At 36.6% G+C, this 15,333-nt stretch overlaps 1 protein-coding gene across 2 annotated transcripts in view; it reads right to left on the bottom strand.

The window, feature by feature from the left end:
• LOC127425954 (POC1 centriolar protein homolog A-like) overlaps nucleotides 1-15,333 on the bottom strand; it is a 127,157-nt gene that overhangs the window by 29,226 nt on the left and 82,598 nt on the right. The window contains exon 10 of one of the 2 annotated variants that reach the window (XM_051672325.1): nucleotides 4,580-4,795. The exons of the other annotated variant lie outside the window; for it this stretch is intronic. Coding sequence (XP_051528285.1) covers nucleotides 4,580-4,795 — 216 coding nt within the window. The remainder of the gene's footprint in view (nucleotides 1-4,579; nucleotides 4,796-15,333) is intronic. 2 annotated transcript variants of the gene reach the window in all.

Raw genomic sequence — 15,333 nt, 5'->3', positions numbered from 1 at the left:
TGAGTTGTAATTAATTAATTGATCAAAGTACGTACGTTTTATTGCGTTTATGTTTTAGGTCAATAGTGTACCTTCTGTACCCTTTTACCCAGAAATAGTCTGAATAAAATGTCTGCAGGCTTTAAAACTGTGTACATGAGAGCTGTGGTTTATCTGTGTTTTGTTCTAGCAGAGAAGGCCAACATTCAGCCTTGGCCTCGATGACATTAAGCATTAAGAAGATGCAGTCCTATCTTTCTCTTTATATCTCTCTGTCTCTCCTATAGTCTTTATCTAAATCAATAACAGGAATTGTTGGAGTGATGAGAGCAAGGTGATTGGATAAATTCAACAATTCCTGTAATTAATTTAGATAAAGACTATTCCTTGCCAATGGGTTTAGGATACACTCATTCCAACTGCAGGGCAAGTCTGGTGCCAGCAGCTGCAGTTATTCCAGCTCCAATAGCGTTTATTAAAGTTACTCCATTCCTGACATAAATCAGACCCTCAGTCACCCCTCAGAGGTCAAATACACAAATGACCTGTGACATTCATAAGTATAACATTATCTATATAAATGCACATGGTTAAGACGACGATGATTACCTTTTGATGAAAACAATTGTTAGTGATTGTATTCAACTCATCAATAGGTAGAAGAGACAGGGGTAAACCTACCCTCTTCACCAGAAAGGGGCGTGAAGTAACTGAAAAAAGCAATGTTTACATCAAGTAAACTTCACACACAATAATTAAACAATTGCAAAAATAAGGATTGTTTTCAAACAGGTTTTCCCAAACATTCTTTCCATCTGCCATTTTTTAGCCAAACAGATAGTCCTGCCTCATACTCATGCCACTGGTTGAGTCAGTGTTGCTAAAGTATATCAGACTGGTCGGGATACTTAAAGGTGAGCAATGTTTTGATAGCATCAGAGTCCGTGTTCTCACATTTTGTGAAAGGAGAATGTATTGACATTGAAAAACTTTAAATAGTTCTATTTTAAAATGGTAGTTAAAGGCTACAGTGGAAACAATCTTTCTTCCTTCTACAACACTCTTTTAAATGTAATGCTGCTCTTAAAGCCTGCTATACACTGAATAGCAATATGTAATATGGCCACGTTACAAGAGCGTTGCGGAATAGAAGCGAAACAGCGAGATTTGCCCACCAGGGAGGAGCATTTTTTTTTCTTCTGAAAGTCAGGACATCAGCATTTCCATTGCTTCAGTACCACTCCATCACGAGCATAGGCTAACATATAAAAAGAAAGATGGATTTTGTCAAATAGGCCTATAATAAGATAGCCTGATCACAAATACAAAAAAAAACAGATGTTGATAATGAATGCAAGTGCAGGAGGTAGCCTACAGTAATAATTAGCTACCATAAACAAATATTCATTGTGGAAATAAAAAGACTTTTGGCCTGAAAAATGACAAACTATGAAACGTTCACATTGGGGAATACAAAAAAGGTGGGTTATAGTACGTCTTTCTCCTCTTAGTAACCTATCGGCCACGCAAAAGTTTTAAAATTCACATAGGCTGATAATATATCGCGCTTGCAAATTCCCTATGGATAATGCACAAACATGACATAGATTTCTATAATTGTATCCAACTGTATCTGCTGATTTGGATTAAAATGTCCCATAAATACTTACCAATATAAATTGTTCAAACTTTTTTTGTTTTTTAATAAAATTGGAGTGGTGTGAATCTTAACTAAAGAAGTTTACAGACGTTTAAAGTAAATTGATTAAAAGTAAAATAGTAATTAAAATAAAGTTGTAAAGAAAATGCATGATAAATGTAACGAGAAAAAAAAACGTGTTAAGAAACGTGTTAAACGTGTTATTTTCGTTTTGTAAGCTCTGTATTTAATTCAGGGAATAATGCTTTCATATTGCTGAAGTGTTACACTTTTCTCCAAGTATTTTCTGCTTATTTATTAAAACATTTTATACAAAATGAAAAGAAGAAAAAACATTGAAAGAGCCTAAGTAGAGTGATAACTGGGCACAAATGTTGCTATGGTGGTGCAAACGTGGAGCAGGTTTCTTTCCAAGTGAAATGGGGTGTGAGAGAGGAGCACAATATCTCATCTGGCCGTTGTAATAGCAGTCACACAATACGGCTGCGATGCAAAATTTCGGAAACTTCCAGAACTTTGTCGGAGAATAAAGATCATCGCAAAGGCTATTAATCTGCCTTCGGTGAACATATCACACTGAGCGTTGTAAGACTGCTGATTTTGCCCTACGACGACAGAAATCCTTCAGGATTCCCGAAATTTGTCTCAGACGGCAGAATCGTGGCCAAAATCGTACAGTGTGCACCGGGCGCTCAGTGGGGCTGTGTTTGCTAATATACTAAATTAAATATAATAATAAAAAAATACAGAACTTTTTTTTTTTTTAAATAAAAAAACAAAACACATATTGGCCAAACTGTGTGCACACTGAAATCCTGAAGTATTAATTATATCCTTTCTGATTTACAGTAGGACTTTAGGATAGCACTGACCATTGTTTTAATCAGACTGCAGTTATTTTCCATTGCTATGGGTACATTAAATATTAATGCCAAAGCAGGTAAGCTTTTCTAAGCCCTAAGGCATATGAGTGATGCACTTTCTTAGTGGTTATGGCCATAGATTTACAAATTAGCACTGAAAAAAAAAAAAAAAAATAGAGAAGAAACATTGCAGTGAGCCCTATCTCAAAGCAGATTATAACTCATTTTCTGTATAGTGAGCTGATGAACCCAACGACACTAATAGTCCATTAGGGGTTTTATTTGCGTCGCTCATGCTAACCAATCCGGAAAAGAGCAGCCATACTTTCATTTAAAATGAGTTTCTTCTAAAAACTTCAACAAGTGCAGAAAAACAGTCTGCGAGATTATTGTTTAAAAGTTGTAATACCTATTCCACCCGAGTTATGTTCATTAAAAGGTCCTTCATATATGTGCAATTAGAAATCATTATAGCCAATTACTCTAGATGTACTGCTAAAATGGCGAAGACTGATTTTATTTGAATCAAATACTCTTTCCCTAGTCTATATAATCACCACTGAGAAAAAAATAAATGGAAATTAAATAGTTTGTAAATGTTTATGTCAGGGCTCAACAATAATATTTTTTTCTGCTGTAGTAGTAATTGTATTACTATACAAAATCATTTTGGAATTCCCAATGTGCTTTTTATGTCCTCGTGGTCGCGTAGTGATTCGCCTCAGTCCGGGTGGCGGAGGACGAATCCCAGTTGCCTCCGTGTCCGAGACCGTCAACCCGCGCATCTTATCACGTGGCTTGTTGAGCATGTTGCCATGGAGACATAGCGCGTGTGGAGGCTTCACGCCATCCATCGCGGCAACCATGCTCAACTCACCACGCGCCCCACCGAGAACGAACCACATTATAGCGACCACGAGGAGGTTACCCCATGTGACTCTACCCTCCCTAGCAACCAGGCCAATTTGGTTGCTTAGGAGACCTGGCTGGAGTCAATGAGAGCTGTTGTTAAATGTAATTTTATGTTTTTTATGTTCTTTTAGAATTTATATCTAAGCAGTGGCAACAGTGATTTTGTTTTTTTGTTTTTTTTTTCAAATTGTGCAGACTTGTAATAAATTGACAGAATAATCGTGATTAAAATTGACCATTATCGTGCAGCCCTATTTAAACATAAGCATTGTTTTGAACTAAAAGAAAAAGTACAGGATATATGATTTAATATGTATAATGTACATACTGTAAAAGAACAACCAGTGGCATTTGCCATCAAATGGTGTTGACGTGCCATTATTGTAGCTAATTTTTATTGTCCATTTCAGAAATTCTGGGAGGGGAATACAGTGCCCTCCATAAGTATTGGGGCAGTAGGCATAAAAATTGGGGGTATGGAACTCTAAAAGTGCTGTTTATTTTATTTGGTAAAACATACACTCAATGAGCACTTTATTAGGAACAAATAAAGGTCTAAATAAAGTGCCCAACGTGGTCTTCTGCTGTTGTAGCTCATCCGCCTCAAAGTTCTACATGTTGTGCATTCTGAAATGCTGTTCTGTTCACTACAATTGCACAGAGGGGTTATCTGAGTTACCATAGCCTTTCTGTCAGCTCGAACCTGTCTGGCCATTCTCTGTTGACCTCTCTCATCAACAAGGCATTTCCATCCATAAAATGTTTTTTTTTTTCACTGGATGTTTTCTGTTTTTGGCACCATTCTGAGTAAACTCTAGAGACTGTTGATTGTGAAAATCCCAGGAGATCAGTAGTTACAGAAATACTCAGAACAGTCCATCTGGCACCAACAATTATGCCACGGTCGAAATCACTGAGATCAAATTTTTTCCCCATTCTGATGGTTGATCATATTTACAGATGCCTTCAGTGTACAGCAAAAAGAGCACATTTGTATTTATTGTCCCAATACTTACGGAGTGCCAAAGAGCTTCCTTCAGGTCCTATTTTTAACTGAGTCAAATATTTGAAGCTTATGAGAAGTGCAGTTAGTTGTTAGTTGAACTAACATTGATAAATGTGTGCACACCTACAGTAAATGCACTAATATTATGGGTTTTCTTGCCTGAGTGAGCACATCCAATTGTCCTACAATGTGCTCTAGGGTGCTGGCTAGTGCAGCTGGAATGCTATCTGCTGCAGTCTGCTTGAGGTGCTGCTGTTGAGCATAAGATGAAGACTCCACACTATGTCCAGTGTAGATCTGGGTGGGCTGGCTGAGGGTTCTACTGCCACTCCTGTGTAATGTTAGTTCATTAGGTAGCCCAGTGGCATCCGACACCTGTAGAAGTGTTAGAAATAGGAAATTAACACTAGCCAAGCCCCAGAAGTAAGTAAAATTGGCTTTGGCAAGTACATAAAACACAATTTTTTGCCAGCTGGCCAGTTACTTTATTATGAACAGCAACATTACATGGTTTAAGTCAAATTTTAAGAATGACAGTCTGATCCTCACTGATGTAAACAAAATGAAATCACACAAACAAACAAACAAAACAATCTGCTACGGAACAATTTGTCATGGCTCATCTCTTTTATGATTAAATAATAGGGCTGTAAATCAATTAAAATGTTTTAGTTAATTAGTCGCACAGTTATCTATGATTAATCTCGAAAAAATGTATCACAGAAAAAATATTTAAATATAATCATAAATATTTACATTTTATACTTTCAATACAAGAAATTGGTTGGTCATCATTTACTTTATTTAATATATAGTTTAATTATAGATAGTTAATTAGATGTTTTTAAAGGTATAAATCTTTGATACAAGTATATGTTTACATGCCATAAAATCAGTGAACATTCTGTAATTAAAACATCTGCCGTTTTTCCAGTGGACTTTTTTAGTATAGGATCAAATGGGCAGATTCAATTTATATCAAGCTTTACTGGCAAGATAAATGTATGTATAAACTTAAACGCTTAAGTTTAATTTGATAAAGTTTAGTGTCTTAAAACTATTATTTTCTCTGTCTGCCATTCAGTCTCTCATGCATGGTTTCGTTGTTTTTGACACTGGTTCAGATGACAGTGAGTGAGCTTTTTCGGGCGATGCAAAGAGATACGGCAGCTGGCTCACCGCTTGTGGGTGAAGTCTCCATTCTTCATAGAGTAAATCCACTCTCGTGTTTATTATGCCCAGGACATGCGTTGCGCATAATAAATAAGCATGCACTGCTCCACACAATCAGTTACTGTGCTAGGATATGTAGTCGAGTCGAGCGTACACTACCATTCAAAAGTTTGGGGTCACTTGCCTGAAATGTTTCTCATCTTAAAAACCTTTTGATTTGAAGGCATATGCTTAAATGTTTGAAATTAGTTTTGTAGACAAAAATATAATTGTGCCAACATATTAATTTATTTAATTACAGAACTAAAATTGTATTTAAAAAAAAAAAAAGTTTGAAATGGATGACTGGGGCTGAATAATTATGAAAAGCAGCCACTAAGTGCCCAGCATATAGATGGGAACACCTTCAATACTGTTTAAAAAGCATCCCAGGGTGATATCACAAGAAGTTGGTTGAGAAAATGCCAAGAGAACATTTCTGCAAAATCTAGGCAAAGTGTGGCCACTTTGAAGATGCTAAAATGTAACATAGTTTTGATTTATTTTGGATTTTGTTTAGTCACAACATAATTCCCATATTTTCATTTCTATTATTCCATAGTTTTGATGACTTTACTATTATTCTAAAATGTGAAAAAAAAAAAAAAAATGATAAAGAACGAGTGAGTGACCCTAAACTTTTGAACAGTAGTGTATACCTCCTGGAAATTTATATATGCCAATTTTAGCCAAAGGAAGTGGGGAAAAACATTAGTTAAGTTTCAGGAAGTGAAAAAAGAAAAAACAACAACAAAAAATAAAAACGTATACTGCATTAATTTAACACATTAAACAGTTAATTATTAATCACAGAAATTAACACGTTAAATGTCCCAACCCTATTAAATAATAACAACAATACCATAGTCATAGGACCAATAAACAGTATATATATATATATATATATATATATATATATATATATATATATATATATATACACACACATTTGAAGTCAGAAGTTTACATACACTTAGGTCATTAAAGTCATTAAAACTAATTTTTTTAACCACTCCACAGACTTAATATTAGCAAACTATAGTTTTGGCAAGTCGTTTAGGACATCTGCTTTGTGCATGACACAAGTAATTTTTCCAACAATTGTTTACAGACAGATTGTTTCACTTTTAATTGACTATATCACAATTCCAGTGGGTCTGAAGTTTACATACACTTGAGAGATTTTATCAAATCGCAGGAGATCAGCAGTTACAGAAATACTCAAACCAGCCCATCTGACACCAACAATCATGCCATGGTCCAAATCACTGAGATCACATTTTTTCTTCATTCTGATGGTTGATGTGAACATTAACTGAAGCTCCTGACCCGTATCTGCATGATTTTATGCACTGCAGCCACACGATGTATGGTATTTTTGTGTGTATATGGAAAATTCAGTTATTATACACAAAAATATTTACAGGTAATTGCACTTATTCTGTCATTGAAATAAATGATGATTATTTGTAAGACTTCACTGACATCAACAACAACAACAACCTGCAGAAAATGGCATCGCAAGTTTTGATAAATGTTGCAGCAAATTCAGTCATTTTGGGATGCAGTAATGAAGAAAATTGCTGTGAAATCCTGGTGGGACTGATGAAACTGTATTTTACATTTTATACCCCATGCACTCAAACCAGCCTATCTGGCACCAACAATCATGTCACGGTCCAAATCACTGAGATCACATTTTTCCCCATTCTGATGGTTGATGTGAACATTAACTGAAGCTCCTGACCCATATCTGCATGATTTTATGCATTGCACTGCTGCCACATGATTGGCTGATTAGATAATCGCATGGATGATTATTGGTGCCAGATGGGCTGGTTTGAGTATTTCTGTAACTGCTGATCTCCTGGGATTTTCTAACACAGGTCTCTAGAATTTACTCAGAATGGTGGCAAAAACAAAAAACATCCAGTGAGGGGCAGTTCTGTGGATGGAAACACCTTGTTGATGAGAGAGGTCAACAGAGAATGGCCAGACTGGTTCGAACTGTAAAAGTCTACAGTAACTAAGATAACCGCTCTGTACAATTGTTGTGAGAAGAATAGCATCTCAGAATGCTATTCTGAGATACGGAATGGCGCTGTTTTGGCAGCACGAGGGGGACCTAAACAATATTAGGCAGGTGGTTTTAATGTTGTGGCTGATCGGTGTTATATATATATATATATATATATATATATATATATATATATATATATATATATATATATATACACACACACAGACACACACACACACACACACATATACAGTATACATACACACTGTTTATAAAATGTCAATTACAGTTTCATCAGTCCCACCAGAATTTCGCAGCAATTTTACATTTACATTTATGCATTTGGCAGATACTTTTATCCAAAGTGACTTACAGTGCCCTTATTACAGGGACAATCCCCCTGGGGCAAAATGGAGTTAAGTGCCTTGCTCAAGGACACAATGGTGGTGGCTGTGGGGATTGAACCAACAACCTTTTGCTTACCAGTTCAGTGCTTTAGTCCACTACGCCACCACCACTCCACAGTGGTAATTTTTCTTCATTACTGCATCCCAAAATGACTGAATTTGCTGCAATGTTTATCAAAACTTGCGATGCCATTTTCTGCAGTTTTTGTTGTTGTTTTGCAGTGAAGTCTTACAAATAATCATAATTTATGTCAATTATATTTTACTGCATAATAACTGAATATGCAACAAGCATGCAAAAAATAATAAATACACACAAAAACACCATACATTTAAGAGGTGATACCCATTAAGTTCAATGGAAGACCCTTAATTATTTTTATATAAAAATTTTCTTCCCCAGAAAATACAAGTAATGTTTGGTAAAGTTAAAATAAAAGTCTAAATAAAGTGCCCGACGCGATCTTCTGCCTACAATAAACTGTAAACTGAAAACACAAATGAGAATACCCATACAGAAATCTCATATATGGCTTACACACACACACACACAAACACATATATATGGTGTAAATATAAAAATGCCATGAACGCTGCTTTTTTGTCTCTCATTTCCCGATGCAACAGTGCATTATATGAGCACTCAAAATAAACTATTCAGCAGCAGTGTCCCCCTCTGTGTCACTGCGTGTCATTAAGACTGTGGTGTATAAACCGCCAATGATTAAGAACATTTGCCATTACATGAATGTTAAATTAAAGTGAAACCGGAGTGCTTTGCATTCACTATCAAAATGTATACTTTCGCAGGACCGTAGACAGCACACATACGTCACAGCTAGAATTTCATTTTCAAATGCTTTTCAGGAGCTGCTCTGAGTGTGGTCCACAGTGCAGGTCTCTCACTGCTGTTATTTCAGAATGGAGATGATAGAATAGCGACTGTGCAGTTGTAAATGTCTCGACTGCGTCAAGCTTTGAGCATTTGATTTGCCGCTGCCAAACATGGAAAAAGCAAACGGATTACCTTAGATTCATGGTTTAAGCAGAAAATGTGTGGGCATTATGCAAAATTGTATGCAAATAATGCAGAGTTATTGAATCTGCAAAAATTCTTGTGATTGCATGATCGCAAAATCCTGGCTTTCATGGCTGGTAAATGGTATTCTAGAAATGAACATTGAATAAAAATAAAATAAATAGCTTAAAAAAACATAAGTACTGTTTAGTATAAGTTAAATGCTGACCATTTAAATAAAGAATAAATATAAATACAATAAATAGCTAAATAAACATCAGTACTGTTTAGTATAAGTCAAATGCTGACCATTAAAATAAAGAATAAATAAAAATAAAATAAATAGCTAAATAAACATCAGTACTGTATGTTTAGTATCAAATGCTGACTATTTTAATACTGCCAGTCAATTTGGTGCAGGATGTAAATCAAGAAGCATTTACACCTGCCGAGACAAGAGATAAACAGCGGCAGCGGTGTTACACTGTATTCCGCTATACAAGTTCAGGGGAAAGTTTCAACGGTGGAAAACCAGACTTTTAAATATTACATTTTTTATAAATGCAACAACTGGAATTATTCAGCTGAAGGGGGTACCAAACTGTGAATCCTGAACAAAACAGTTTGGTGAATACATGTTTACACATTAGCTTCCACTCAGCTGACAAGCAATGAAAGTATCTACGTGGTTAGCTAGTTAGCTATAAGCTCGTTGTCAAGGAGAGTAAAAGATGGAACATCATTGTGTCACACCAACTAGGTAACAACGTAGCGTGAAATCAACACTCAACAGACACAATCCACCACCACACCGTTGTCTGCTGAGCTGCAAAAAGATGCTCTGATGTTTACCTTTCTGCTACATTACTTACTGCACTGACAAACTATAGCTGGCTAACATAAACAGATTTGATAAACATGAGTGACATGGTTGTCAGGGACAGGGTTAACGTTATATTAGTTATATTGAAAAGGGAAAATGATGGTGTCATTGTTTATTAATTTTCCAGTATTTTTTTCACAATCTAGTTAGCAACTTACCGAGAAAACACCGCTTAACTCTGCCCTCTCTGCAGAGCCACCGTCATTTCAGAGTCAGCTCTGTAAACAGTGGAGTCGGAGCGCGCTCTGCAGGACAAACTACGTTATAACACCAATTCTAAAGCATTGTGTTCTGCATTATATGTTCTGAAAAAAAAAAAAAAAGAAAAAAAAAAGTTTTCATATCTGCGCATGTTGGTAAACATATATGCCGATACCGATATATCGGTGAAAGGCTAATATCGGCCGACTGATATATCGGCCGGGCACTAATATTGAGCAAACATCAAATATGGCAACATGTCAATAACATTAAACCTCATTAGTTCTTATGTCATAACATTTGGTCTCAAGGCATGCAAGAACCAAAGTCTGAAATGCACAACAAAGTTTACTTAAGTACCCAAGTAGATAATTGTAGATAATTGTAGTTCAGTGACTAATTATTTTTGAGGCAACTGTCAAGCTAGTTATTACTGAAAGTCAAGGAGCAGAAAATTGTTAAATCATTTAGGCTAGGAGAACAGATGGGGTAAAATGACTTGAAATTAATTTGATTGACACTTTTGAGGATTAAACTGTGTTATGCAGATCAAGGGTGAATCAGAGAACACAAGAGTTCCAAATTGTGTACCAAGCATTTAACTGTGCAACCACACCACAGAGATTTTAACATCAGTTCAGGTAAGTGTAATTAGGCAAATGCAGTTGTTCTCAAATGGTTTTGCTGTTCAGTTTGTAGTCCTAAACCAGGAACATAATTAGCATTTTGGAGTCATGGGTTCCCTCAGGAAATTATGGGTTATTGGAATAGGGGGTTTTCAATTGTTGAGTCAAATAATTTCTGTGGAATATTCTGGGTTCAATAAAAGTTAAGCTTAATCATCAGCATTTGTGCCATAATGTTAATTACCACAAAAAACAATTTTGGCTGATCCGTTCTTTTCTTCTTAAATCAAGGTTACAGTGAAGTATTTACAACAGAAGTGAATGGGGCCAATTTTTGGAGGGATTAAAGGCAGAAATATAAAGCTTATAATTGTATTAAAGCACTTAAACACTTACATTAATTCTTCTGTTAAAAATCATGGATTAGTTGAGCTGTAAAGTTGTTTAATGAATTGTTTACCAGGATTACAGGGTTTAGGGAGTTACATCGCTATGGTAACAAAGTTTTAAAATCGGATATAACTTTAAACAGAAAAGGTTAGTAAGAGATTGTATCACATTGAAATAATGTTTACATGCATATTGTTTACGTCTTGTGGCTATACTTTTGAAACAGTGAGTATTTTAACGTTTATGGATTGGCCCCCATTCACTTCCATTGTAATAGCCTGACTGTAACCCCGATTTGTACTACAGTCAGATTTGTGCCTGACTGTAACCCCGATTTGTGCTTTGTAAGAAAAAAGGGACAAGTCTAAATTAATTTTTGTGGAATCAAAATTATGCCACAAATGCTGTCGATTGAGCTTAATTTGTATTGAACCTGGAATATAACGTTAGACTTTTACATTTGGTTGTACAACATAAATTACACACATTTATATCTGAAATGTGAATTTTGAAACTAGTGTGTGCTTTAAAAATGCAAGTTGCCAACAAGTTGCTTCACATCATTATCAAGTACATATGTAAGTTTATGTGCCATAGACTTTATTCTAAAAAAGCTATCCTAAAAACCCATTAGAAATTCCCAAAGGAACCCATGGCCAATCAGCCTCTGGGGCTGAAAAAACACATTGTGGTCAGCACAAAACCATGTCCTTGTTGCAAAGTTTTGTTAATGGTTTTTTAGGATGAGGGCATATCACACAGCCTGTCCAAGTTGACATCTGCCTAATTTAGCTAGCTTATACCAAGTGACAGCTCAATTGATCAGATGCATGGCCTTGGTGCTATACTACGAAAATGTTTTTTCGGATTTACTGCATGGACCTTTCAACGCTCAGCTGTCAATGCATGAGATTAATATATTTAATGCTGTTAAGGTATTTATTATCCTTATTTGGTATAACTGTTTTTTGGTATAACATTGCGTTCTTTCAATGTATTTGATGCATTTTGAGGAATATAGGAACTTTGGGTTTTTTTTACGACTGAGATTGTAAGAGAGTAAAGAGCGCTGCTGCATAAATATAAGTCCTGTGTCTTTATATTTAGACATGTATTTTGCAACGAGTATATTTCAAACAAAACCCAGCTTCTCTTTTATTAATGCCTGGATAAAATAATACAAGGTACAGTGATCTTACTACACATGGAATAATGTACATTAATAAAAAATAGGCTACAGTATAAAATATGATGCATAACATTTAAAATAATATATCTGTTACAGAAATACTTTATTATCCTTCGGCAATTCGTCTGGCTTCACTTAAAACTTAAAATATCGCATGGAAAGATTATTTTATGTGATATTTTATTTACTAAGTGAAAATAGTGTCACTGCAGTTTGTTTATTGTGTTTATTTAGAGTTCCACAGTCACCCTACACCTACCCCTAAAACTAACCCTAACCTACTTTACAAAAATGTCCATGGTATTTTGTAGTAACCATAAAATTAAACATGGTTACTATATTAACACCATAGTACTGTAGTAACACAATGGATAATTGCATTAAAACTATGGCTTGTCAAAAAACACGGTTACTACAATATAGTAAAACCATGGTTAATTTTACCTGGATCAAACCTTTCTCTAAACTGCCAGACCGTCATTGTAACCAAATCACTGCAAGGCAATCAACCTTATATTAATTTTTATTTATTATTATAAGTAGTATTAAAGGAAATATTAAGTGTGGGAACAGGAAACAGGATGGGAAAAAGTGGGACAAAAGGGGGAATCAAACCCAGGTCATCCGCATTAAAAAAGAACATCCTCAACATCTTTACACACTACGCCATTGCAGCAACACTGGGTGGTGCAGTTTGTCTTAAATTTCTGTTTCCACCAGACTATTTGAGTGCAAATAGCAGCGCTATGTGGCAGGTACTATTTACACCGAGTGCAAATAGTCACTCCATATAAAATATATGATAAAAGCACATTACATAAATATTCTAAAAATAATGTTTACAGCTTCTATATTATTTATATACTGCATATTTGCATTGAATTCAGAGTTCTTGTAAAAGAGTAAAAGAGCACATGAATACACTCATGTCTTTATATAAGCAGACTTTCAAAAACAGATCAGGTATATGTTTGTAGTACAAAGGGATCATGAACCACAACTATTTAGTTTTACATTTAAATTAGCATCTGCACATCCAAAGGTGTTTGCCAGTTGACTAGCGCCACCAAAGCACTGGATTGTGCAGTAGCAGCGACTCTGGAAACATGCCACACCGGGTTGTCGACCCGGTGTGAATAGCGCCTTAGGAATCCATTATTCCAAGTCAAAAGCTTGTTCAGAACAAACATTTGCACTGAGAATATAAGCTTGGTGTGAATAGGCCTTTCGGCAGCCAATAGGGTCAGGCAGACAAAACAGACAGCTCTCCTACTGTACCATAAAACTCCTCCTGGGAACATCTGGCAAACAGGTGCTATTCGAGCAACTCTTCCTGGTCCAAGCAAGGTAAATATTTGCCTGTGTGACCCTGGTGATTTCAAGGCAAATAGGGGTAGCTGTTCAACATGCACTACTGTGATGGTGGAACAAAACCCCACTGAAAACAAGCAGTCTTTGTATGGTAAATAAAGAAGTTCTTTAGTAAAGTCCCCCTACACCAAGTAGTACATTTACTGTAGCTACAGGAAGCCAAAGATTAGCATGGATGGTAGCAAGTGATTGTATTAAAGGCCATATTGTGACTAAAATATAATGCTCAAATAATTAGTGATCTTTGCTATGGCAAATAGCCATGGATAATATATACACTATATTGCCAAAAGTATTCGCTCACCCATCCAAATAATTGAATTCAGGTGTTCCAATCACTTCCATGGCCACAGATGTATAAAATGCAGCACCTAGGCATGCAGACTGCTTCTACAAACATTTGTGAAAGAATGGGCCGCTCTCAGGAGCTCAGTGAATTCCAGCGTGGTACTGTGATAGGATGCCACCTGTGCAACAAGTCCAGTCATGAAATTTCCTCGCTACTAAATATTCCACAGTCAACTGTCAGTGGTATTATAAAGTGGAAGCGATTGGGAATGACAGCAATGACAGGCCACGTAAAATGACAGAGCGGGGTCAGCGGATGCTGAGGCGCATAGTGCGCAGAGGTCGCCAACTTTCTGCAGAGTCAATCGCTACAGACCTCCAAAGTTCATGTGGCCTTCAGATTAGCTCAAGAACAGTGCGTAGAGAGCCTCATGGAATGGGTTTCCATGGCCGAGCAGCTGCATCCAAGCCATACATCACCAAGTGCAATGCAAAGCGTCGGATGCAGTGGTGTAAAGCACGCCGCCACTGGACTCTAGAGCAGTGGAGACGCATTCTCTGGAGTGACGAATCACGCTTCCCCATCTGGCAATCTGATGGACGAGTCTGGGTTTGGCGGTTGCCAGGAGAATGGTACTTGTCTGACTGCATTGTGCCAACTGTGAAGTTTGGTGGAGGGGGGATTATGGTGTGGGGTTGTTTTTCAGGAGCTGGGCTTGGCCCCTTAGTTCCAGTGAAAGGAACTCTGAATGCTTCAGCATACCAAGAGATTTTGGACAATTCCATGCTCCCAACTTTGTGGGAACAGTTTGGGGATGGCCCCTTCCTGTTCCAACATGTCTGCGCACCAGTGCATAAAGCAAGGTCCATAAAGACATGGATGAGCGAGTTTGGTGTGGAAGAACTTGACTGGCCTGCACAGAGTCCTGACCTCAACTCGATAGAGCACCTTTGGGATGAATTTGAGCGAAGACTGCGAGCCAGGCCTTCTCGTCCAACATCAGTGTCTGACCTCACAAATGCGCTTCTGGAAGAATGGTCAAAAATTCCCATAAACACACTCCTAAACCTTGTGGAAAGCCTTCCCAGAAGAGTTGAAGCTGTTATAGCTGCAAAGGGTGGGCCGAAGTCATATTAAACCCTATGGATTAAGAATGGGATGTCACTTAAGTTCATATGCATCTAAAGGCAGATGAGCGAATACTTTTGGCAATATAGTGTGTGTATATATATATATATATATATATATATATATATATATATATATATTATTATTTTTTAAGCACAGGGTCTTTTCCTTTCATAGTT

Source organism: Myxocyprinus asiaticus, chromosome 35 (genome assembly GCF_019703515.2).
Source record: "Myxocyprinus asiaticus isolate MX2 ecotype Aquarium Trade chromosome 35, UBuf_Myxa_2, whole genome shotgun sequence".
Taxonomy (NCBI): Eukaryota; Metazoa; Chordata; class Actinopteri; order Cypriniformes; family Catostomidae; genus Myxocyprinus; species Myxocyprinus asiaticus.
The sequence above is the reverse complement of the archived record's forward strand: the minus strand, read 5'-3'. Positions and strand labels throughout refer to the sequence as shown.